General features: G+C 39.5%; 1 protein-coding gene and 1 long non-coding RNA gene across 2 annotated transcripts in view; one reads left to right on the top strand and one right to left on the bottom strand.

The window, feature by feature from the left end:
* LOC148426732 (uncharacterized) overlaps positions 1 to 18,767 on the bottom strand; it is a 32,773-nt gene extending 14,006 nt beyond the window's left edge. Inside the window, exon 1 of the long non-coding RNA XR_015865245.1 lies at positions 18,562 to 18,767. This is a non-coding gene — a long non-coding RNA (uncharacterized LOC148426732). The remainder of the gene's footprint in view (positions 1 to 18,561) is intronic.
* LOC148426731 (amyloid beta precursor like protein 2-like) overlaps positions 1 to 25,377 on the top strand; it is a 39,190-nt gene extending 13,813 nt beyond the window's left edge. Inside the window, exons 2-17 of the mRNA XM_088411921.1 lie at positions 12,966 to 13,145; positions 13,914 to 14,043; positions 16,397 to 16,509; positions 16,597 to 16,784; positions 16,862 to 17,169; positions 17,981 to 18,108; positions 18,346 to 18,420; positions 18,490 to 18,648; positions 18,715 to 18,843; positions 19,645 to 19,744; positions 19,834 to 20,001; positions 20,084 to 20,104; positions 20,745 to 20,803; positions 21,802 to 21,867; positions 21,958 to 22,101; positions 22,300 to 25,377. Coding sequence (XP_088268047.1) covers positions 12,966 to 13,145; positions 13,914 to 14,043; positions 16,397 to 16,509; positions 16,597 to 16,784; positions 16,862 to 17,169; positions 17,981 to 18,108; positions 18,346 to 18,420; positions 18,490 to 18,648; positions 18,715 to 18,843; positions 19,645 to 19,744; positions 19,834 to 20,001; positions 20,084 to 20,104; positions 20,745 to 20,803; positions 21,802 to 21,867; positions 21,958 to 22,101; positions 22,300 to 22,398 — 2,067 coding nt within the window. The 3' untranslated portion in view covers positions 22,399 to 25,377. The remainder of the gene's footprint in view (positions 1 to 12,965; positions 13,146 to 13,913; positions 14,044 to 16,396; positions 16,510 to 16,596; positions 16,785 to 16,861; positions 17,170 to 17,980; positions 18,109 to 18,345; positions 18,421 to 18,489; positions 18,649 to 18,714; positions 18,844 to 19,644; positions 19,745 to 19,833; positions 20,002 to 20,083; positions 20,105 to 20,744; positions 20,804 to 21,801; positions 21,868 to 21,957; positions 22,102 to 22,299) is intronic.
* The last annotated feature ends 1,705 nt before the right edge of the window (positions 25,378 to 27,082 follow it).

Here is a 27,082-nt window from a genome sequence, read left to right as displayed (position 1 = left end):
TCGCAATACTTGTTACTCTTCATGTACTAGGCAGTGCATATAATTGTTTTTATCAATGAAAATTCAAACCAATTTTTTATTAGCTTTATAAAGCTCAACCGCACTGATTTAGTATTACAAGGGCAAACATGCTGCGAACAGCAAAATGCTGCAAACAGGAATGAGGTGAAAAAAAACAAAAACAAAAAAAACAACTTGCAAACACAAACATGCAGACATTGAAAAATCCAGCAAAAAAAGATGTGATCACAAAAACAAAATGGGTGCAGACTTTCAAAGCAAGTGCAAAAATAAAACCCTCCATACTGAGAATAAAACAAAAAATGCAAACAATTATTAACGCAAATGGAACGCTATTTGTATACTGGTCACTCTTAACTATTTGAAAATAAAGCACAAAAGGAAATCATCAATGTTATAATAAATAAAGCTTTGTGCACATAAAATTAGTATCTTCATGAAGTGTCCTCTTTTGGTATTATAGTGAAGATCTGTTCTCAAACTTCTCATAAATAAATTTGTTAAAATAAGGCAGTGCTTCTCAAATATTGTACTAGAGGAGCAAGAGTTGATGACGGGTGGAGGGGTGGGGCATGCGAATGTCATGTGAAGTGTAATTGCAATAAAAGAAGAATTTTAATCTTATTTTTTTCAGGTACTTTGATGCACTTGCTTATTTTTTCTGTTTTAGACCAAGCTGTAACCCGTATAAACGCTGTAAAAAATAATTAACAGTTGTTGAAAGTTGATTTATATTGGATTTTTTGTTAATGTTCAAAACAAGACAGGTTTGGGAATATGCATATCATTTTTTAGATAATAATTGTATTTATAGTCAGTGCATCGTGTTGGAGGGGACGTTTTCCCTTTCATAGGGGTGGTCTTGCAAAATATAATTGAGAAGACCTGACATAAGAGTTCCAAGTGATTGACAGGTGACAGACTGTTGGTGGATAATGACAGTTTGGGTCACACCATTCTGGTTTGGGGGATACTTTGATGATTGGGAAATTGTATATCCTACTGAATCTAATTTTTTTATGAACTTACATATGGATATTTCATTGTATCCATCCAACAAGTTTTTTAACCGCTTGTCCTCACAGGAGTCACTGTCGCTGGCTTGTTGGTGCATAACCCAGCCATCTTTGGGCAGCGGAAGTGGTTGCCAGCCAGTTGCAGGGGCACACGAGGACAAACATTCACTCTCACAAACACGCCGCATGTTTTGGGAATGTGGAAGAAAACCAGAGTAAACCCACATGGCCATGGGAAAAACATACAAACTCCAAATCTGTGGCCTCTGAACTGTGCGGCAAAAGTGCTAACCAGTTTTCCATCGTGCCGTGCCCTTAATATTTTGTTTTTTTTTAATTCAAATCTCACAGGTGGTGGAGCGCTGATTAGCAAGTTCGCCTCACAGTCAAATGGACCCGAGTTCAAATCCTGCTGGCTCCAGCCTTCTTGTTGGAGTTTGCATGTTTTCCCCGAGCCCACATGGGTTCTCTTCGGGCACTCCGGCTTCCCCCTACACACCAAAAACATGCATGGCAGGTGTATTGGACGTCCAAAAATTAGGTGTGATTGGGTTCGTGAATTCGTGTTTGTCTCTCTGTGCCCTGCAATTGGCTGGCAACCAGTTCAGGGTGTCAACTGCCTGTCTACTGCCTGACTTCAGCTGGGATAGTCACCAGCAAGCCTGCGACTCTTGTAAGGATTAGCAGCTCTATAAAATGGATGGATGGATAAAATCCCTTAAACCCCATTTGTGAACCACTAGCTTAGACTAACACCATGGCTGCAAAAGGAGAAGAAAAAGTTTCAGGAAATCAGATTTAGTGTTGTCAACTTAGAAATTCAGTTTCAGCATGTACTTTATAGAAAGCGACGAGAGAGTTTATATCACACTGAGAAAGTGGACCATATAAAAGGAAAGGCAATTACAATCAGTCACTGCCAAAGACATGGTGCCCACATTGCACAGTGATTTATCAACATGTTGGTGAATTTTGACACATATTACCTATAGGTGCTTCTATTCCATGAATATTTTTTCAAGGTCACCTTGCCTATATGAGAAGATTTAAGAAAGCTGGCAAAAGGCATAATCACTCTATTGAATCATGCAGTTTTGTGATGCTAAACATTTGAAATGAATCAGTTCAAGGATTGTGCTGTCATATGTATGATTTGACAAAAAGAGCTTTTTCCAAAAGGAAGCGCATTTTCATTTGTTTAAAAAAATAATAATCTAGCATCTAGTCCAGGGCACTCTGCCTCTTGCCCAATCTCAGTTGGAATAGACTCCAGCACAAACAAATAGATGTGTACTGTAGTTATTTTATTGATCGCAATTGTGTAAATTTGTGCATGGTAAACAAGTATTTACACATAATATGACGGCGATGTCACTATTTTCATGAATCCTGCCAAAACAGCAACAATTCCCCCATTTTCTTTTAACTACGTATATTAATCGTCACTCATGGTCATTGTAAAATATCGCAATATTATTGCAATTCTGTAAATTTGTGCATGGTAAACAAGTAATTACACATAATATGACGGCGATGTCACTATTTTCATGAATCCTGCCAAAACAGCAACAATTCTCACATTTTCTTTTAACTATATTAATCATCACTCATGGTCATTGTAAAATATCGCAATATTATTGTATGCTGAGTTACTCTGTGATTCCCGGCCTTATTTGCAAATAAATATCAGGAGCCAGTTTTGGCTGCTGTTTGAGAACCCGTATGTATCTTAGCGATTATGGGGCCATCTGCTCCCACTGGGCTCAGCTGGACTGTTGTAATCTGGCCTGATGAGGCTGGATTTTGAGCAGACTATCATAGTAGTACATATTTTGTCACCAAATGCAAAAAAAAAAAAAAATACTTGGCATTGCATTTATCAAATGATGAACAGTGGAAACTCCAAAGTGCCAAAACTAAGCTGAAATAATGATTCAATTTGCTAAGTCTTTAATGTTTGTGATGCCACCAAAAAGATCCACTGATTACAATGTTGATAACCAAAAGAGCCACGGGCCTACTTTAATAATCAATTAATTTGCCGACCATTTTGTCGATTAATCAATGAATCGGATTTGAAATACATTTTAATTTCTATGCTTTTATTTAAAACTAAGTTATTATTCTAAATCTACACTAATTATGATTCAGTTACAGATTTGGTCAGAAAACAGCCAAAAATGTTGATCACTGTTTTCCAATCATTTACTGTTGATAAGATAATTTTCAATTACTTAGGTAATCGATTAGTTGTCAATTAATCGATTAATCGTTGCACCTCTATTATAAATGCATGGATAAAAATGCTTAAAGAACGATATTGCAATGGCTTTACCTTATTTTGTATGGAAGTTTGAACATTGAATGAAACCTTGGAGATTGTTCTGAGTATGAACGCTGTACGGTTTTTGATAAATTGCTATTGGAGTTTGCAATAGCACAATAGGTGGAACACAAGCGTAATGTTCCGTTCGCTCTCCGCTGAATAGGAAATGAATGCATTCAATTAGTCTTCAGTCAGAGATGGATAATAATGAGTTTCAATGTGCAGAGCTCCTTCCTTCTTTGTCCCCACCCGCTCAATGAGAGGCCCTCAGACTAATGTTACCCCTCTCTGGTAAATGCATACCGCATCAGGAAGACGTCTGATGGAGCCTATGAATAATTAACTAACATGATTACAGTGATGAAAGCTCACAAATCTCTCGGGTCATTTAGCAGTGTCCGAGGGAGCGGGAGGTTGGAGTGTTGAGGTGGAAGGGGTGGCGTGTCACATATTGTGTCAAAGCTGTAAGGATGGACTGATTTAAATATAGGCTTCATGGATGTAGCGCTAACATAATGGGAGGCAGCAAAAGAAGTAGTGAATATAAAGAAAAATTGAAGCACCCACCACTCAAGCCGTCTGTGACGCTGGGGTGCACCAGGACTTGCTCATTAGAACCTTTGTGACTGTGTGCATGCTTCATACAAGCTCAGCTTTATCATCCATCTGATTCTGTTCGATGTGAATGTTCTCTGCATGCTACTGGCAATTAATAGCAGTTTGCAGTCACGACATAATATCGCCCTTTGAAGAACAAGACTCAGCACTAGTCATTATCCTGCTATTCATCCATGTTCTACTCCGCTTCTCCTGTTTGGGGTCATGGAGAGCCAGACCATAGCCCAGGTTAGACTGGTCCACAGTTGGTCACAGGGCACATATAAAAGTGTGAAAATTTCTCACTCACATTCACACCATTAATGAGTGGGAAATAAAACCATGCTGCATGAATGCAAATCAGGATACATCCTCAGTACCCTCCAGTAGTCATTGTGAAATGGAAGTGTCAATTTGCCTTAAATAAAAGTCCTATAAATTCAGAAGGACCATGATGGTCGGATCCAAGAATTCAAACAATATGGATGTGATTTACAAATATGCCATTCAAATTCCTTGCATTGTCATTCATCCATTTTATATAGAGCTTTTGAGTGGAGTTCACGGCTGCCGTTTTTTTAAGGCATTTTCTATGGCGCCTTATTTACTGGTGGGTGCAAGGAATGGCTTAATAAACAACTTGATGCCACATCCTGCCCTAGATCGGTGCAGTGCATTAAAATTAACCAGGGACATTGTTTTTGGCAAATACAAGACGCAAAATGGGAAGACCAGATATTTGTCAAATTACAATAATGCTTCATTAACCCCATAAATATCTCAAAGTGGGCCACTGGAGGTATGCTTCAATATGGAAAAAAAAAAATCTGCTTATATTCATCTCAGGGGCACTGTCATTTTGCCAGCTGCTGTCAAGTGAAAATAACATCCCAATACCGAACAAGCATATGGTCGCCTGATTTATGAATTTGGTCGTGTGATATTAGAAATGTATCTGTACTTAGTTACTTTCCACCACAGATAAGCATAAACAATAGGCTATATTAATTTTCAGCACAATCAACTCCTTTTATATTTGAAGATTTTTTTTTTTTTGGAGGGGGGGGGCACTTTGGTTGAAAATTATTAAATGTCTTTTTGATGTAACCCTGCTTTTTACTGCTACAGTGAATGACAGCTCTAGATTAATTTTATAATGTACATTTGTGTTACATGATTATTGTTGTATGTTGTCCCTCCATCCATTTTCTATAGCTGCTTATCCTCAGTAGGGTCACTGGCATGCTGGTACCTATCCCAGCCATCTTCAGGGTGATAGGCGGGGTACACTCTGAACTGGTTGGCGCGAACTGTTGCCGGCCAGTTGCAGGGCACAAACAACCCTTCGCGCTCGCAAAGTGGAGTGTCCAATACACCTATCACGCATGTTTCGGGCACTGTGGGAGGAAACGAGCGCTTCGAGAAAACCCACACGGGCACAGAGAGAACATGCAAACTCCGGAAGCGAACCATTCCCCACAGAACCGTGAGGCAGACATGCTAACCACTCTTCAACCATGCCGCTCTGTTATAAAAAGGGAAAAGGTATTTGTTTCCTGGACAATCCTACACAATCAGGCATTGGTACACTGTTGCGCTATTTATGCAATATATTTGTGTTTATATATTTGTGTTAAATGTGCTTGAATTATTCTGAAAGTGTGATTAAAGACTTTAATAAGTGCAGTAAATGCGAATTGATGTTTCACACATTCCTTGAGGAAAGATTTTCAGAGAAATGGATTATATGATATATTTTGTTATCCGTGTCTCAGGAATAAAAAAATAATGTATGTGTAACATTTGGCAAGGCAAAAGCCTGGTACTTTGACGGTGGTGCATTAATGGTGGAAGGAAGGAAGCAGATTGTAATAGGTGACAAATGATGGGAGGGCTTTTCCGCTCCGCCTCTCCTGCCCTGGCTTGCCTGCCAGGGCCGAAAGATTGCATCATTAAAGAGGATGAAGTCATGCTGCAACAGAAGGGCGGAACAGGTGCTGCAAATTTAATTTGAAAGGGGGGGGGGGGGGGGGGGGGGGGGGGGTGATGCCCGAGGAAAAAAAAAAATAAATCAACTGTTCTGAGCTGAACTAAAACAAGTCTCACTGTCTGTTGTGTTTCTACTGGAAGAATCTGTAGTCAGATGACATCATACTTCTTACACAGGTTGAAGTGCAGCTCTAATTAAACATAATCATAGCTACATATCCATAGTGCAACTTCTGTGGTTGAGTGCATTATTGTTCCTGTGGGAACATTGTGTTTGTTAGAGATGCGTCCTGCCATGGAGACTGTGAAGCACATACACGATTGTGCAGCACTGTCGTCAGTAGAAATGAAAAACCATGGGAGCAAACAAAGGCAAAGAACATGCTGCACAGCAGAGAGAGGCAGATAGTCGATGCGTGTCTCCGCGTTTCTATCAGCGGGCTCTTATTAATGATGCAGCAATCTTGTTTCAGCCCACTGGCACATTTCACTCTCATCAGCACCACCGAATGAAATCTGGGACTCAACTGGCTTAAACAACACAGGAGACAGGCGCGTGCTTAAATATTGCTCATGTGCTTTTTGGCACATTTAATTTCCATGAGTCTGACTCTATTTACTTTTGTTATGCAACTAGCAAGGATCTGATGAAATCTGCTTGGATGTTACAGTTCCAGCCAGACTGCTGTACATGTCGTGTTTTATTAATAATACTGTACATGACTTAGATTTTTTTAGTATTGTAGCATCTCTCAAGTTGGAGTCTCTTTCAACAACTGAGATGTTACTGTTTCACACATAAGTCACAGTCACGGTTACAGGACACCAACATGCAACTTCATTATCACACATCACTTAACACTCAAATTCAGGGAACTATGAGTAACACACTTGGGCGATAATGTTTAATGACAAAAAATTACAGAACAAAACTAGAACCGCTGACAATGTTTACATTTCATCCAAGGTATTAAGTTGCCTATTTCGTCTAAATTTTTACTATTACTGTATTTTTTTTTTTGGGGGGGGGGACAGTGGAGGCTGACTTTTGGAGGAGCGGGAGCTTTACAATCACAGGATAGGGACAGCACAGGATAAAAAGTTGATGTTAGCAGATAGAAAGGGGATTATGTAGGTAGGAACAAAAAATGTCTTCTTTGATCTTGTTTTGTTTTTCTATGTAGCTGACCGCAAAGATGGGAAATGTATGGGAGTGGGAGTCAGTCTGAATAGAAACATGACAAGATGGAAGTCATGAAGTCGTGATTGTCTCTGTGGGAGTGGGATGGGATGGCAGTCTAAGTCCACTCCCATGTCACCCTCTAATATACAACACTGGTGTCAGATGAGGAGCAGGGATTGAATGCACAAGCAGACAGGACACAGTGTTGGAGAAAGAGCAATCTCTTATCCTCATAAGGGTTGTGGGCAGAATAGAATGACTTTATACATAAAAAGCCAACTAACCACAGTGAACATTGGAAATTAGACCTAAAAAACTGGACTTGGAAAACTATTTTGGAAGTTAGACTCAGAAACTTGACTTCGATAACTAGACTCAGAAACGAGACTTGGAATTCCTAGGACAGTTTGACATTCTGCCGATGTGTCAGCTCCAACTCAAAAAATGGCAAACCTAACCTGAAAATAAAGTACCAAACAAACTGGCAACATGAAAGAACAAGTCACAACAGCAAATACCCGACTCACAATGAAAAAGGACACGACATTACAACAAAGCTGACAAATATGTACATGACCATAGCAACTGCACAACAAATGATAATGCAACAAATGGTCTCTTTAAAAAGATGTTCACATTGACCTTGCACTTTTCTCTATCCTTATATAGAACACCACGAAAAGTTGAACAAAAATGGGCAGGTGGAGCACAAACAGGCAGATGAAGACATTGCATCCTTGGCAGAGGTCATGAAACAATGACAAAACAGACTATATACTGCAAACTGCATTATTCTGTGGCATTTTGTCTGAGAGAAGCTTTTGTGTTTGCCTGCTGCATGGTTCTTGCTTACAAGCATGTGGAATGCGTGTGATTTCACAGCAAACTGGGTCACAAACCAGCAGGAGGCTTTCCACATGATGGCACGCCGCTTTGGGACAAGCTGGGGAAAAATAAACAAAAGTGAGCATTTTAAATACAGTCCTTGCTTAACAGGGTTCATCATGAGAAGGGCGTCTAATCTGATCCCAGATCAGGCGGGCAAGCGAGCGTTGCTGTCATGGAGGTCGGGAGCCTCGCGCTCCTTATGGACTCCCATTGATTGGAGGGGGAGCGCGGTGATTCAGTTGCAGTCATTCTGCATTGATTTTCGCCAAGTGCACAAATGGAGAGCGGGCAAAATGAGAGAGCTTGGGCCGAGGGGAGCGGCCGAGGTTATCTTCTCAAATATCCGGAAGTACTTTTTCTTCATGGCGCTGACCTTCGCCGCGTCAAAGAGAGATACTTGCTCAGACGTCAGCTCAGCAGCTTCGCAGGACAGCAACCTCAGCAAATGCATTCCTTAAGCAACCAAGCCCTGAAGCCATACAACATAGTCAATAAAAGTCAAACAAGCACTTATTTCACTTTCTAATTTGGCTCCCCAACCCTCGGAGACCTGATGTGATGAGCAGCTACTTGCAAGAGAGCCGGCGTGAGAGAAGAATCCTGGCAAGATGAAGACAGAAGCAAGGGCCAAGATCCAAAAAGCTTTTTTATTGGCAGTAGAGCTGAGTTATTTTAGAAGGCAAGATTGTGAGAAAGCTCACGGCAAACAAAGCAAGAGTATCCACAGCGGGAGATGCAAAGTGGCATTGTGATTCTCATTTGCTCTAAATACGCCATGTTTTGTCTGCACAAATGCTCATGTCACAATGCAAAATCAAAATACGATATAAATCTTACTGAAGGGAATGAATCGAAACACCATTAGACCAGTGGTTCTCCAATGGGTATACTTGTACCCCCAGGGATCCGCAAAGAAAATCAAAATTAACATTTTTCAAAGCTGTGACTGAAACTGTACATTTTCAAATTGAGGGTAAATTATTTGGAACATGAAGCAATGTGGTACTAAATTTGGTGACGATGACTCCTTTGGTAAACCTTGTATGCTTTTATTTTGTTGTTTTACAGGGAGGCGCATTGTCTTCAGTGACAATGTTTTGCTAGATGAAATACAAATAAAACACATGATCTGCCTTCCGGAGTTGCTCAATAAAATGTTTCTAGGATACCGCTACAAAAAATGCTTTGCACTATTTAGGAGGTAGGTGGCTTTCAAAAAAAAAAATGTCACGGGGGTACCTTATTATAAAAAGATTGAGAAGTACAGTGGACTTCCGCCATACAAAATTAATCCTTTCCGGAGTTGGGAATGTAAGGCAAAATCATCGTATGGCGGACAATAGAATCCTATGGTAGTTAGTTAATGCGTGCAAAACCCCAGGTAAAAACATCAACATTTTATATACAGGTTTTTTAATATTATATGTAAGCGCTACTTTTATATAATATTCATGTATACAATTACATAACATCATAAATAAAAATATATATGAAGGAAAAATTAAATGTTATTTTCCTCTGAGTGACGTTAACTTGAGCTACTTATGTCCATAATCCCTAGCAAGGGTAGCCTAGCCTAGGCTTTTTTTGTATTTCTTGATTATTTTCAGCTTTGTTTCCATTTTAATCATCTTTTTTCTCCCCTTACCATCACTAGCAATCTTGGGAACCATGGCTAAGCAACTAAAGTTTGAATTAAGCACTAAAATGTACAATGAATCCGATATTGTAAGCACTCACACGAGGTCAAGTCTTTAGCATATTGCAGGGGTGGGCAACTCCAGCCCTCGAGGGCCGGCGTCCTGCATGTTTTCCAGTTTTCTCTCCCTAACACACCTGATTTAAACCATTAGCTCATCAACAAGCTCTGCTGGAGCTTGAGAATAATCCTAATCATTTGATTCAGGTGTGTTTGAGAGAGAAAACAGGAAAACATGCAGGACACCGGCCCCCGAGGCCTGGAGTTGCCCACCCCTGGCATATTGGCATCTTGGCGACACCATGACACCGCCCAATTGCAGACCAGCATCTTAGTGACACCATGACACCGACCAATAGCAGACCTGCATTTTAGTCACGTATACAGTGACGCATGTAGTGATGTATGAGCATGGTGCAACTCGCAGAGTCATACACGCGCCACTGATTTTGTGTTGTTGATGGCATAAAGTGGAAAATATGCCATAAAGAGGAGACAAAAAAACGTAGTATTCCACATCGTAATGTGAAAAAAACATGAGCCAGGGACGCTGTAACCCAAGAGTCTACTGTACTGTGTGGAGCGTCATCAAAGGACACCATTGGTATTGTTTTGTTCATTTTGTTTTTAAATAGAAAAGTAGGCCAGCTGCAGTCTTTGTTGGCTTGTGCCTTTAAAAAGTGTTCCCTATTGCTGGTGATCAGGAGCTATAACTCCAACCTGATTGACCATTTTCCAGCTTCATGCTCCTTGTTTTCTTTTTGTCAATGTGTATCAGTTTTTTACCTGGGCATTCAGTGTATTTTTGCTTCATGAATGTTTCCGTGAACACATTGTTATTGTTATTGCTGGAATATTCTGGCAAACGTCAAGAAGAAATGGGCCCTATGGATCTTTATTTTGAGCCCCTTACATCACACACATACAGTACACACGCACACATATGTAAATGTACTCTATACTGGATTAACGTAGTCACATTAATCCAGTATTATACCTTTTTCTTATTTTGTGTATTCGACTTCTTTCCATGTCTGCTCTGTGGCTTATGGGGCCAGTGCTGAAATATTGTTAGCAATGTTGAGCCTCTACTTAGGTGTGTATCTCAGTAGCTTTGCTTGTAGTTTGTCAACTCCAAAAAACTGTCCTCAGAAACAACCAAATTACAGCCAAACAGGAAAGTTTTCACAGAGTTAAACTGCTTTGCATCACACTACTTTCCTCTATAGAAACATTTGGTTCGTGAAATCTGTCCCCATAAAATTTGGTCTAAGAGACACATTTGTCTCTAGCATAAAAGATGTAAATGGCTGCACACTTTGATGCTCACAGGCTGACACAGTTGCTTTTCCTACTAATCATATTTTAATAAACCGTGCTGACTAAAATGTGCTGTTCAGTCCAGATTCGGATCGTTGATCGCTAGCGGCTAATTTATGCTAGATGCAGCTATAACGCAGCCCAAGCCAACACTTGGCAAACACTTGCAATAGGTGCTGTATCTCAACGACAAAGTTGTTTGTTAGTGCAATGAATTGAATTCAACATTATTTCAGAACACCGTTCTATTGTTTGTAACAGGAATTAGTGCCAATAGTTGCAGTGCAAAGACTTGTGAAATTGTTAGGCCATAACATGTTGCCATAAAAACTTCAAAATAAAAGCTCACCAAGCATCCATGTACATTTATATATTAAGCTTTATTTCGAAGTTGGATTTTCTAGCGTGTTTTCCTGTCAAGCAGAGCATTAATAGTTGTTGCTGCATAAGAAAAAAAAATGCCTCAAACATGTTTTTGAATCAAGGTTCTGAAATTCGTTGTGGACTTGTTTCAACCTTACAAAAAAGTGCAATGAAATACAAAGGTGTTTTGACTGTTTTCAGTAATAATATTCTCTATGATAATATCAAAAAAGTGTTTTAAGGTCACCATTCTAGAAGAAGAAAAATCAGACATTTGAGCAAGCTTCGGTTTCAAAAAGCAAATACGGATTTAAATGATATCTACAGCAAACTGGACTTCTTTCCTTTTCTTTATAGCCGGTTTTGCCTGATCCTGATCCATCTTGTGGTTTGTGAACCTAACGATTAAATAGTTTGCATGGAAAATTTCCTAACGATGATGCATACTTTGCTTAAGGTTGACCACACCATGTACTGAAACACCTGTAAACTTCCCATTTGTTCATTTTTAATTTACTTTCCCCATAGGAAGTACAGCAATTTTAAATGATCGCTATGAATTTTAATTAGAACTTCAAACAGTTGAGCTGCAGCCGGCCCAAGCAGCGCTTCTCTTTGATCAGACATCAGTCTTATTTTTTTTTTTTCTTCTCACTTTCTTCCTCCGGGCAACTCTCTTCTAATTGGCTCAGCGGTGCTTCCAAGCCTCTCTGTCATCTTTTGCTCTATCTCTCAAGTCCTTCTGTAGACATGAAAAGAGTGCAGCTATACAAAGAATCCTATTTTTTTTTTCCTCAGACAGGTTTTATGAAAATTGACTTTTTGTTCCTGTTCTGCACTACTAAATCATCTTTATTTTGTTTTATGTGGCCTCCATGCGGCTCTGCTGTAGGTAACACGGTGAAAAGAACATGTTTTGTTGAAGTACTTGTTTGTGCTATTCCAGGGCCCTCTCTTTTTGATGTGTGCTGTGTTGTTAATGTAGTGAAGTGGCTCATCGGTCAATGAGCTAGATTTAACACCTGACTCCTAGCCGGAGCGGCTGTTTGTTCCTCAGTGCGAGGTCCCTCGGGACCTCCCCGAGTGGAGGCAACATATTCCGCGATCAATAGCAACATCCAAGAAGGCTGCCATCAGAGGGGCGAGGCGTGCTCTCAAAGGAAGCTATATTTTAGACTGTATACTGTATTTTTATTAGATCATATATATTTACATCTTGCACGCCTCGACCCTTGGTGCTCCCAGCAAACTTGGGTTCTTATTGCCTCTTGTTCATTGGCTTAAAGGTCTTTTTTTTTTTTCAATAGTGAGCTATCAATAGATCACCTTTGACTTTGGGTTCTGTCGATAGATATGCTTTTAAAGCTCGATTCCCTGTGTATTAGCTGAACTTTTCTTTTTTGATATCTCATCCTCAGTCAGCGCTGGGTTTATTGCTGGAGTGCATCTACTAATTATCTGTGAGGCCCACTTGCCCCTGGATCAGCTTGACTATTATTGTCACTGAGTTTGTATCGACTCATCCTCATCTTCTTTGTATCTCCAACCCCCCAACCTCTCCAGGCCTTGTCCATGAGTGAGGTGAACGGGCCCAGCCCCCAGGTGGCAGAACCGCAGATTGCGATGTTCTGCGGCCGTCAGCTGCTGCACATGAACCCACAGACTGGCCAGTGGGAGCCGGACCCTCAAGGCCGCAAGGACTGCTTCAAAGATCCCAATGAAATTCTCTCCTACTGTCAGGAGGTAGGCTTGAGAAATGTGACTAAAACCTTCATGTGACTAAAAACTATTACAATAATCAGATATAGAAATACAAAATTTGGTCTAATGCCTTTAAGTTTAGTATACTCTAATGAAAATACTATTTAGGGAATATTTTTGGAATTTGCAAAATGTTTTGTAGAATTATACCCTTCCTAATTTCTTTTTTAATTAGATAACAATGGCTATATAATTATTAAAAACGTTCAACATAATATCACGTCTTATTATACTCTTTTTTCCTGACATTAAGAGACACTAAAGCATTAACACCACCGTCTTTACTACTACCTACCTATTTTAGCGGAAAGGGCAACCAAGCGCCATCTGGCGGCCACAGGATGCACATGTAAAACCAACGCAGCAGCATTATTTGATGGTTCATGATAGGTTTTATATTTGTTGACACTTGCTATATAAATATCATGGGGCACCTCTTTCGTTAAATTAAAAAAAATCCCAGTGTTTCAAAGCAATGAGGGATTAAATTAGAAAGTCAGTCAAGAACACTGAACAAGGTGATAATAAAGTTATGTTTAACAAAGTACTAGACAGGCTTTGGCATGGTATTAGAAAAGTGCATGAGCCTTTCCTTTATATAGTCATCTTCCTGTAGCCCACAACCATTATTTGATCATCCAGCGTGACACTTTCCTCTGACCAAATGTCCCCTGTCCCTTCCTCTTGCCTTCATTCCCTCTGCAATGCCTCTTCCTTCTCTTCCATCTCTGCATGGACCTGCACGACCAGATGTACCCAGCGCTTTCCATCTCCCATGTAGAGGAGGCAAAAAGTCCTGTGAACATCCCTTACTGGTGTAAGAAAGGCTGGAGCCATTGCCAGGCGCGCCCCTTCATAGTGGTGCCCTATCGCTGCCTAGGTAAGCACCAAACAGACCACTGCAGTACAAATCAGCCAAATGTGTAACTTGCAATTCAGCTTGCAGGGTTGTAAGAAGAAACATTTTCTTGCAATGTTGACTTAATTTAATCGAGAAGGTGAGGAAAATGTGGAAGAGAAAGTCATTTAACTTACAGCACACTTTAGTCTGTTTTGTCGTGAGTAATACAGTAAGGTCAGAAGTTTGGAAATACCTTCAAATTCACATAGTCAAACACAATAAGAGGTCAACAAAATATTGATAACACACAGCTGTGAACTGAAAGTCATTCAAAATCATATAGCATTATCCACATCATAAAGCTGACTGAGAAAATACCAAGATGTGCAAAGCTCTCATCTTGGAAATCTTTACCCCTGTGAAGAATCTAAAATCTAAAACTATATTTTGGTTTTAATAAGTTTAATAACGTTACATGAATTTTTGCTTTAGTAAATGACTCCTTACATGTTTCTGTGTAGGCTAAATGAATATAAAATGTATAAAAATAAATTAAACATGAATAATAAAGAGGTGTTTGAAACTGTTAGTAGTTAAAGAGGATCAATATCGTCAGTCTACAATGATCAGTATGAGGTTGCTTGAAACATATATGTCTATGAACAGAATACTGTGTTGAAATTATAATCTCATGTTTACAGCAGGCACAGTTTGAACTAAAAAATACAAATGTAGTTTTTGAAGAGACAACAGAGTTGCAACAATGACTCGAGTATCGATGCTTATAAAACTAATCGATTGGCATTTTATCAAAGCATATTGTAACATATACAACTCCAGCTTATTGGAAAATAATGATCAACATTTTTGGCTTTTTTTTTACACTTTACTGACAACACCGAATTGTAAAAATATAAAAAAAACATAATACAATTTTTAAAGTCCATTTGAAAATGGAGTTCTCTAGTTCTATAAATGTAAATACATTTTTTAAACATTAAATTTTTCAATGAATTGACAAAACAATTGGCAGACTGATCTGTAAAATAATCATTAGTTGCAATCCTAGACGATAGTTTGCTTATTGGCGAACGATAACATAGAGAATGATTGGTTCAATTCTCATTTCATGTAGTCCTCTCTGTCGCTTCACTTTACTTAATTTTAACACTCATCGGTTCTATTTTTTCCCTGTATCTATTCCAGAATGTACTCATCACCAAATATGTTGATGAAAATTTTTCTGTGCCAATATTCTCCGCTCAATAAAACACCATTGCCAAAATCCTGCCATAGTCCAAAGCAAAAGGATGATAGGGTGTAAATTAAGGTAAAAATAACAGAAGTGTTTGTAAACTGGCTGTCTTTGAAGGCGTGCAAGACTGCATGTGCCAATACTCCCTGCCAAAGAACGTCAAGGCCAGAATTACTAATAACAGTGGCTTAATGTGATGCACAACAAACACTAAATGACAAAATTGGGCAGTTAAGTACAAATAAAGGAGAAAACTGGCCGTGCTAATATAGCAAACTGCCAACTACTTCCCACACACTCATGCAACCTATCGTTGGTTAGATATGTAGAGGAATATATACCGTACACACAAAAAAAATTTTGTAACAGCCAAACCCTGCTAACTTATGTAGGTGGCTTGAAGTTGTCCTCGGTGGATTCATTCCGATTAGCCTGACTTGTCCCTGCATCTCATTTATTCCAAATTATTGTCATCACATTACATAGCTACCAACATCAACACACCACTATAAAATAATCATATTCAATCTTTGATTATGGACACAATGAAATTGCTCGCCTGTATGCTGTCATTGTAAGGCCACTGATGCATTAAACACTGGTAACTGTATTAATCATGGTAATGATAATAACTTTTAGTAATGATTTATTAATAAACATTTATTATTATTATTGTTTCAATACAGTAAAATCAGTGTTTCAGGTACATGTGATAAACTTGCAAACAAGGAAAAAAAAAACGGTCCACAAAATTAGAAAGTTGCTCCTCAAGTGAGGGAAATAATTTGCAAAATCGCTAAAAAAAAATAATAATAATTTTTCAAGTATTGTACTGCATACTGTATTGTATGCAGATTCACAGTATATGTGAGTTGCTGACACTGACTAAAAAGGGAAATTTTCATCTTAAATACACTCACGTACTGTTCCTGTACAGTTGTTACGGCAACCAGTCACACCGCACACTACAAGTCGGGCTAATCTTTGAAAGACAATCAATAATTGATTCTCTTCTTTGAAAGACAGCATGAAGAGAAAAGATGTTGAAATTAGGCCAGGTGAACGATGCCCCGCTTTGGAAGCCAGACCTGTATTCCAGAAAGGAGAAAATGACACTGACGTCTCTGTGTTTTTCAGAAGGTGAGTATGTGAGCGAGGCCCTGCTCGTTCCGGACCGTTGCCGTTTCCTCCACCAGGAGAAGATGGATGCCTGCGAGAGTTATGTCTACTGGCACAACATTGCAAAGGAGGTGTGATACACATCAGTGCATCTAAATGAGTGTGAGGTTTTAATACGTGTTGGTAAAGCGTTGAGGACGACGTGTGTTGTTCTCAAGGCGTGCACTGTGGACAATCTGGAGCTTCACAGCTATGGCATGCTTTTGCCATGTGGAGAAAATTTCCGCGGGGTGGAGTATGTATGCTGCCCAGGTCGAAGCAGCGCCAACAGTAAGGCAGAACTGGAGGAAAGAGAACTCCTAGCAGGTCACCAGACCTCACATAATCGCGGAATACTCAATTCTGCGTAAGACCGCCGACAGATTCTACTCTGCCATCTTAGCATGTACCGAATGATAAATCACTGACTTTTTTTCCCTACAGAGCCAAAGTCATTGAACCCAGCCCGAGTCCCTCCCCCGACACCGACATGTACGAGACGGACATGGAGGACGACGATGACCAGGTGGTGGAGGAAGACGAGGAGGAGGAAGAGGAAGAAGAGGACGAGGTGGACGAGGAGCCGATTGACGAGGAAGACGAGGAGGAACCCATAGCAGTGAGAAACCCGGAGAAGTACGAATACCCCATCGACTCTGGTCCCTACCAGACGTCTGACTACCTGGACTCGTCCTACTATGACAAAAGCTACAAAGCCACAACCTCGCCACCTCTGATGAAAGGGGACAGCGGTACGTGATGATAAGCACAACTATTACTGATGTCAAATATGGGGTGATAACACTGCTTTCCATTTTCCATGTATTTTGTTTTTCCAAAATGGATCAAATGAGTATTTTCCTTCAAAATGATAAGGCATTCTGTTTTCACTGATGGTCCTGCAGTTTTTACGGTGTAATATAATTTCCAGTCTTTAAAATGATGCTTTGTTTTTGTACGTATTGAACCCTGCAGCTTAAACCTTAAACAATGCTATAGCTAATTTATGATTTTTTACAGACTGCCAGTACTGCAATCCCAATTCTCCCTCCTAGCCCTCGTTTGACTGCTTGTTAGGGTGTGCAAGTATCAATCGAATCGATACTAAAGTGGGGATTGGTATTGTAGCAATACCAGAATTAGTATCGATCCTTTACATTTCTTTCTTCAAATTAGGAGAGGTTCTATTTCTTCAAGTTCTACAAGTCTACAAGAGCACCTCGAATGGCTGACATTTTTGAGAAAGTTAGAAATGAGAAAAATATTAGCTCTTCAGGCATGAATTTTTGGAACATTTTAAAGGCTCGAATGGCTAAATATGACAGTTAAAAAGGTATCGTAAAAATAACAGTGGAATAACGTGTGAAACTGTGAATGTGTTTAGCATTCACACATTTATGGGGGGATTTATGACAAATTCTGGGAAAATTAAAATCCATTTCAGGGTAAGGCAGTAAAATGAAATGTGGAAAAAATTGAAGCATTTGAATATTTTCCAGATGCACTTTGTCTACTTTGAATCAAAGAAAGTGAAAGCTGTATTTTCTGTGGCTCCTACTGCAGTGACAACCACTCGACCCACAGATGGCGTTGATGTTTATTTCGAGAAGCCAGTGGACGACACGGAGCATGCCAACTTTTTGCGTGCAAAAACAGACCTGGAAGAACGGCGGATGAAGCGCATCAATGAGGTAAATTTCACAGGGTGAGAAAAGCTGGCCCGATTATCATTATGTGTGTAACCTGCTTCACACAATTCAGAGCCAGAAGAAAGACATTCGACAATGAAAATGCTCCTTCACCCAAAAATCTGCCTTTCCCAGCAAAATTGTTAGGAAGCAGTCTATGTCCTGTGACCTATGTACTGTATTTTCAATGGAAACCGTGCATGTGTATGTTTTCTGATGTGAAATCTTTCCGTTTGTCAGATCATGAAGGAGTGGGCTGAAGCAGACAACAAGTCAAAGAATCTGCCAAAGTCAGAGCAGCAGGCCCTAAATGAGGTCAGTATGCCAGGTGGTATTATGGCAGCAGCGCTTGCATAACCTCCGTTTTATTCCTTTTGTCCGCAGCACTTTCAATCCGTGCTGCAGACGCTGGAGGAACAAGTGGCGGGCGAGAGGCAGCGGCTGGTGGAGACTCACCTGGCCAGAGTGGAGTCCATCCTCAACAATAACCGCCGTCTGGCCCTAGAGAACTACCTGACTGCAGTTCAGTCCGACGAGCCCCAGGTAAAACAAGAAGGAAGGTAGAAACCGCAAAATGGCCGCCATGAAACATTCCTGTCCTCCTTGTAGCCAGAGCGCGTGCTGCAGGCTCTGAAGCGATACATGGCAGCCGAGCAGAAGGACCGCAGACACACCCTCAGACACTACCAGCATATTGTGGCCGTCGACCCGCAGAAGGCTGAGCAGATGAAATTCCAGGTGCGTGACGCTTTGAAATTTCCTGCAGACTAGTGAAAATCGAGCTCTTGGTGTCGCTTCAATAAACTCATGAAAAAACGTATAGTAAAGGATCTATTCATCTTCTTGAAGCTTCGATCAAAGTTAAATTTTGCTGACAACAGAACCAACTTTATTCTTTGGTTCTGCAGTGGACCCTCCAGTGGATGTCGAACAAAATCCTTTACGTGAAGTTAGTTGACTTTCTAGTTCTAGATATGCCATAGTAATCTCAAAGAAACTAATGTCAAACTAATCACCAGTTGATGATCTGCAATGTACGCATAAGCAATAAAGTCTAAACAGGATAGTTCCGGTTGGTCTATGTTCTCCATGAAAAGGCTTGAAAATATGCAGTAAAACGTAAAAGGAAACTACTCTACAAAACTACACCGTAAAATGAGTTGAGGGTAATATTTTAAGAAGTAGCCAAAAGTTCAATTGTTCAAAGGTTGACAGACGGTGTAGGGACTCTGGCGTTAGGGGGGGTGGGGGTGGGGAGACAGTGTATGAAGAAAAAATTGGGGGCTGGAGTGGTATATTTATCTTGTTTTACCGACAAACTCGCATGTTTTTCTGGCACTGATCGGCAAGGGCCTGCTGCGGGATGCTCGTTTGGGAATGTGCGCAGCGTCTGGTGAAGGAGGCAATATTGCAGGATGTACAACTTAGAAATGTCCATGAACTCCCAATATAAGATGTAGAGATTTTGGTTGAACTCCAAATTGTACCATTTTGGGTTGAATTCCAAACTAGATTTATTGTGACTTGCAATTGTTCCAGGTGTACACACATCTGCATGTCATCGAGGAGAGAATGAACCAGAGTCTGGCGCTGCTCTACAAGGATCCTATCTTGGCCGAGGAGCTCCATGATGACATCCGTATGCTGGGACATTTCCTTTTGTGAATTAGAAAAATTCAAAAGGTCTCATGACAGATCAAATTCACAAAAGTGGTCTTTTTCCCGTAGAAGAGCTGGTGCGGGCGGAGCGCGGCGACATCAGCGAGCTCATGACCACGTCCTTCTCTGAGACGCACACCACTGAGGAGCTTCTGCCAGCTGAGAGCGAGGAAGAGAAGGATGACGAGGAAGAAGAGGAGAGAGAGTTCCAGAACAGGCCTTATCCTCCCCGCGTCGGTATGTGCTGTGTCTGCATCGCGTTACATCTATTGCGTTCGGCTGTCTTTTGTAATATTGTCTTTTGTCTTTGTCGCTACAGACCTTCAGTCAAATAAAAAAGGTGAGCAAAGTTTCATTCTCTATCTATTGGGGTTGTGCAAACTATAAGTAATGAGGGAAAAGACATACCTTGTAATAACACTAAAGTAAAAGACTTTACTCGGTTGTCTTGTTCTATCCCATGACTGTCCATCCCATATAATTATTTTTCTGAGACAAGTATTTAGAATTGTAATGACATATTTATTCATAAGTTTTGTTAGTGGGTGAGGTGGAGTGAGTGAGGCACCAACTGCCTCATCACCGTCGCTTTACCGCACTGCACCTTACAAATCCTGCACAATGCAGGAAAACTGCTAAATTTGTCATTTTCAGCACTAACATGGTATTTTGCACTATTATCCTCATGTATACTACAGTATGTATACACTTTATTTCACTCCATCTACTCCATAATAGAGTATGTGCAGAATGTGAGTCTATTCATTTATTCGTGTTTCACTATTGTTGCCCTTATTGCTCTATTAATGTTTTTCAGTTTTATAGCAAACTTTATTATTTGCTTGATTGTGGAAAGGAGTCTGCTCGGAGAAGTGAACAGAATAAGAATTTCATTGTGTAGTATTACTACACATGTGAAACTAAAGCTCTTGATCTTGAATCTTCTTTAACCTAATGAGATGATGATTTTGTGTTTACAGGAGATGAATACGATTATGCAACATCTGAGAGGGCTCCTACTTATGAGTATGAGGAAAAGGTAGGATTCTTTTATTGGGCTAAAGCAATTACTATTTCAGAGATACAGTGTTCCCTCATTTTTCGCGGTTAATGCGGACCAAAAAAAAAAAAAAAAGACGCAAAAAGTGACATCCGCAAAATCGGCCCTCTCTCCACCCCTCCAGGAATTTTCATGCATGTGTGCATGTTTTTTAATTATAAAATAAAACTGATAAATAAATATAGAGCTGATGCAAGAGCACAGTGGTTCTCGACCTTCTTTCACTAATGTACCCCCTGTGAAATAATTTTTCAGCCAAGTAGTCCAAAACCAGCGCAAAGCATTTTGGGGTGTTTAAAAATGAAAAAACACGTCATGTCTTTAAAATAACTAACTTAAAACTTTAGAACCTTTCAAACTTCATTTCTATTGGTCCACAAAAAATAATCAACATAAAGTGTCCTCTTTTAGAACATACAAGAGATCTTTTATCAAAAAGTAATAACTTAATTATTCATAAATATTTGTCCACAAAAAGGTGACACTCGACAAGCGCGAACCATTCTAGTAGAACCTTATCAATCACATCACAGCTAATAATCAATTTTCCATAAAATGGAAACTATCAGCTGATTATAATCAAACCGATCAGATATTAACTGATCATTTAAAGAGGTCAATTAATCGACATTAAAAAAAAAAAAAGTTCAGAATGGCTAAATTATTTGCAAGTAATAATACAGATGCAGATGCCGTAATTTTGAACCACTTGCTCAGTAGACCAATAATACTTGACAGTAAGGCGGAAGTACACAACGGCTCATTCAGACACATTTTTTAGAACTGCTTTATGCACAGACTTACTTTCGAAATGGTTACTGGGCAGGCACTTCACAGGTCCAACTCCTGTATCTGTGTGTAAGCAATTAGAAAGTTTAAGTTCATAATATGTCCAATTTGATTATTTTTTTAAATTATTTTTCTGTCCCATTCTTAATAAGTGTCTAAATGTTTTGGTGCATTCTGTTTCCTTGCAGATCAACACCTCTGTGGAACTCAAGCAAGTTGTGTACAAGCCTGATGAGATTGAGCGAGATGAATTGGTGAGATGCGATCAATGTTCAACTGTGATCAATGTTCAAGTAATTAAAAAAGAAAAACTGAGTCATCGCCTTGCATTTTTCTTTCCAAAGCAACCCGACGCTTTGGAGACGTTCAACCGTGGAGCAATGGTGGGCTTGCTGGTGGTGGCGGTAGCCATCGCCATGGTGATGGTTATCAGTCTTCTGCTGGTGCGCAGGAAGCCCTATGGCACCATCAGCCACGGCATCGTGGAGGTAGGACCACAAGCAAATGCCATTGAAAAACTATAATAGGACTTGGTAGTGCATACTATTTGGGTGGAAAGCGGTCACGCCCACAACGGCGCAAACCACTTTTTTGAAACCGCGCCTAGCTGAGTGCGTCTACAAAAATAGCTAAACTCGGCATAGAGCACAGTGTATGACGATTGAACTTGTGCTTGTCTCCAACAGGTGGACCCCATGCTGACCCCAGAAGAGCGACAGCTCACCAAAATGCAAAACCACGGCTATGAAAACCCCACTTACAAATTCTTTGAGCAGATGAACTGAGTCGGTAGCAAGTCCAACGCTGGTTTCGTCCCGTCGCCATGGTGGTGCACCAGCCACACACCTGTAATGGATTGACAACATTGAGATTCATTAATTAACTGGATAAGCTCAGTCTTAAATCCGTACTTATTGTAAATGATCAACTACATCCATCATTCTTTCCAAAATGTGAATAGTGAATATTACTCTTGATCTGATCTAATCTCCATTGGATTAGATGTTACTGTAGAAAATATTCCCATTGAAACAATCATCACAGTGGCATGACTTGACCCACTGGCACACCAGAATGGTGCATAATGCTTTAAAATATGTATTTTTCCACAATTGACTTCATATTGTCACACATAGTTATAGTGTATCCATGTAGATGAGTGTGGTAGGCAGCGTGTTCATCTTCATCTAGCGCCACATATGAGCAATTCAATGAAATTTGCCTTTATCCAAAACCTTATATGAGGTCAGATAGATATTATTTTAAAATATACACACGTATATTCGAGTATCAGCCCTCCACGTTTGCTTTTAACGGATTGGCAAGTATAGAGCAAAAATGTTCCGTATAGCCTAAGTTTAGTTGTACCGCAACCTTAATAAACGAAAAACAGAGTATAGATTTATTGAAAGCATGACAACTCGGTGTATGAAGCGCCTGTGACTATTTGTGTTGTTCCTGTCACTGCTTTATAAAAAGTCGACGTTCCAAATGGACACTGTAAATAACATCGGACGTACACTTAGGCCCCAAATGATTCATACCTCCAGTTATTTGTTGAATGGCTATCTTCTGTCTGGAAATGACTTGACGGAGCAGAAACTGGCTTGAAGCAGCTGTGTTAGGAATATTATTGTTTTAGATCATTGGTTTTTCTTTTTAGTCACAGTCTTTCACATCTTTTAAAACATATTCTTATTCATCGTTTTAAAGGTCATTTTGATCACCGTTTTTGAACAGTAGAGAGCTTTCTCTGGGTACTGTGGCTTACTCCCAAATTCCTAAAATATGCTTGTAACAATCGCTGAAGAGTGTTGCTTGTCCTGCTGTGAAAATTAAGTGTAACTTGCTGAAACTAACAAGTAACCGCAAGGGCAGTTCGTGCTTACCGACGACCGGAATAAGAGCAAGCGGTATAGAACGAATGCCTGAGACATTTTGGACAATTATTCCAAAAGAACACCTTTTGACACAACTTCGTTCAGCTATTTGTGTCAGTCCAGCCAGAAGATAACTATTTGCCTTGTCGAGGGTATGAGTAATTCTGGGCACAAATGTATCCTCCTAGTAGTACAGTAGATGTCCCAGTAGACGTTTATTTAACTCATTGGTGTAACGGAGTAATACATCAACTAGCGCATTGTGCTGTAAACGAGAAGGAGAAGCAATTTCCTTACATGGCTGATTGAAAACGGACTGTTGTAAAAAACCAGCACAAGACGACACAGTAACTTCTTTCTGAATGTATTTAAGGTAGATGTTGAGATTCCATTCCTTTAGTTCCTTTATTTTCCCCGCTGTCATTCCCAGAGTAGTGACGTCAGTAGCGACGTAACATGCGACGATGCTCCGGTCGGTATTTTGTAGCAGCCTGCTCGTATTGTGTCAGGTGAGTGTCAAGGCAGAGGAATTAAAAAGGTGTAAAATACGGAGTGCAGTATATTGTGTCGGTGTGTGTATTCAATCCTAAAAAAAACACAGCACACGTAGTTCTAAGTAGTGATAGTATGTCATTAAGCTACTCGTCTTGACATCTTAACACAAAATATTAGCACTCTATCGATGCTTTGATATATTCTTTTTCCTCTTAGCTGTCTGTGTCATTTTACAAAGCCACTTAGGAGGGTCACGTTGCGGGGTGTGCAGATACTCCCCATTTCTGGAGGTGATGCAAAAACACACACAATGGGGTTGTGATGGTGTGTTTCAAGAGGCGGGCTGTGTAACGATGGGTCACAGCCTTTGTATAATTTGTACAGCTATGTTAGTGAATGTCCACAGTTTAATGATACTACTGAAACCATAGATGAGAATAAGCTTGCCTGTTTTTATTTTGATCGCAAAAACCACCACTGAGGGTTCCCTACCAGCATTTAGCAGACGTAGTAAGGTATGTAATACCGTAGTTACTCCCAATCATGTTTATACGTGTCCTCTGTTCAATCCCCTCCCTGTGAAATATTAAATATGTCATTGAGATTTTAATTGCTGCGTTATTGCCTTTTACAATGCTGTGTTTTGGATGTAATTGTATTTTTTATTTATACTGGACGTGATTATCAGTTGGTTCAAGGGTCATGCTTTTCACATGTCATTTTAGAGGCTTGTATAGTAAAACGATGACATGTTTTGAGATAAATGTGAATTTTAGTCAGGTGTATGCAGCCGTATTGATTGCGACAGTGTGGCACTAAGCACAATTCAACCAAATTGCTCGGTATGCGCTGGGGATGAGCAATTAATTCATTATTTATCATTTGTGAATTTTCTTTGAAAAGTTCTGAACTCCTGTTTTCAGGGCAGAATAATGCTGCCCCTGAGAGTGGTGTCATTCGCTGACGTGCTCTTGAATATACAATAACTTAACTTCCCGTTAATTTTGCTGGGCTTCTAGAAAGCAGACTTGTTGTGGATGATTCAAAAATGCCTCTGCTTCTGGCAGCCAAGTAGTGCTCTCCATTTTGCCTCACTTGCTCCAAGTTGCAGAAAAATCAACTCCAAACAAAGAAGAATTATCATGCCCATCCCTGGCTTACCGATATACAAAAATATATGACTGGTTTGGTTCCAACATGAAGAGAAGATGTTTGTTTCTCTTCCCCCTGTGATCCCTAAACCAAAGCCATGCACCAAGAAAAAGCAGATATTTTAATTTGACCAAAAAAAAAAATGTTCTCTGTTGTGTAAATGTACTTGTAAGCAACCAGAGGCTGTAAAAAAAACACCAATCTAATTGATAGTGTAATAAAATCGAATGACCCATACACTTTTGTGTTCATTTTTTTAGCATTGGTCTTCACTTGCACATTCTCTGTAGCTAATTCAGTAAACTTGACACAGTGTGTTTGCTGGGGCAGCGCAGGGGATTGAAAAGCCACACTGCTCCTAAAGAGGACAACTTTGTTTCTTCATGGTTTCGACTGTATCGTCCTTGCTAACTCCACAAAACAAGGGAAAACAGACAGCTAAAGAATCACAAAGGAAAATGATATGTCTCAATAAAAACTAGTCGCAATTGTAACTCTGGCATTGATCCTATAATTTGAAAAAAAAAGTCAAATTTGCTCAATGCTCCAGTTGTCACCCTAGAAGTTAAACTTTAATGTTCGATGATGAAATTTAAAAAAATGAGCAAGTGCATGATGCTCTCTTAGAAAATGTTGTTGATTTTTCCTCTCCATCTTAAGTTTGGATTAATAGAAAATCAATAGTGGAATATTTAAGGTTGCTAAGCAGAGGAAAATTACATTTTTAATGAGAAAAAAATACCATGTCAAAATACATTATTCTCATTAGTATTTGGCCATACTATATACCAAATTAAAGCAGCTTCAGAAAATGATTTGGGTGTTAATTGTTTTATTGTTTTTTTTTGTTTGTTTTTTTTTTAATGTAGAATACATTTTAGGGCAGATTGGGTGCCAAAATCTTTTTTTTTTTCCTTTTGCTTGTGTGTATGTTGTAAATCTGACATGCCTCAAAACAGTATCAGTGTTGGCAGGACTGACTCACTCATTCGTCAATATTGGAATAATAATAATAAGGACACCGGACATTAGGGGTTCCAAAACGGCATAATCTGTGTAAGTGCTTCAGTATTACATTCTATTATGTTCAATTGTATTTAAACTAATTATTTCCACAGTATTAACTATCAATTTTATGTCATACGGAGATCATGGTGTAAAATGAATGAACTGAATTAACTAGAAAGTCAACATTCCTACCCAGGCAGGTGGCTGATGGACTGTGTGTCATCTGCGATGAATTATCCTAACTTTGCCTGGGATAGGTGCTCATGTTTCTAAATGTAATAATCTGGTAGTTGCACTGTTAACGGTACATAAAATGAAATAATTTTATTATTGAGTAACATAAGTTAAAATAACGGTTTTCTTTTGGTAAAAAAAGAAAAAAATCCTAAATCAAGGAATAAATTAAGTTAAATCATTTATCATTAAACTAAAAAGTAAAAACACCAATGACATCTACATTTGTGTACCAGAAGAAATGAAAAAATTAAAACTGAGGCTGTTCAAAAGTTAAAAATGTGTGTATGTGACCATACTTACACATTTAAATAATTGTTGGTATTATTTTTGCGGGGTCCTTAGCTGAACGCAAAAGCCATTGCATGTAATGCAACTGATTGCCAGTGAGTAATGTAAGGAATACAAAGAATGATAAACTGTTAAACTTCATGACTATATTACTTGATCACTGAGTAAAATTGTATGTGGGCAAATTAACCTCATTCCAGCGTCCACATTTATAACGTGACAACTAACCAAGAAAATATAACAGCTGACAGAAATGAAAAGCAATGCCTAAGTAATTTAACGACAAATGATGTTATAACTTCATCTTCTCTTGTAAGCTCTTCTACAGTAAACCGTGGTTGGAGGGGAGGGCCCCAAGTAAAATTTTGCCTAAAACGCCACATAGGCTCAGAGAAACCACAGGAGAACC

Source organism: Hippichthys cyanospilos, chromosome 3 (assembly GCF_059441005.1).
Source record: "Hippichthys cyanospilos isolate Australia breed blue-spotted pipefish chromosome 3, RoL_Hcya_1.0, whole genome shotgun sequence".
NCBI classification, from domain to species: Eukaryota; Metazoa; Chordata; class Actinopteri; order Syngnathiformes; family Syngnathidae; genus Hippichthys; species Hippichthys cyanospilos.
The sequence above is the reverse complement of the archived record's forward strand: the minus strand, read 5'-3'. Positions and strand labels throughout refer to the sequence as shown.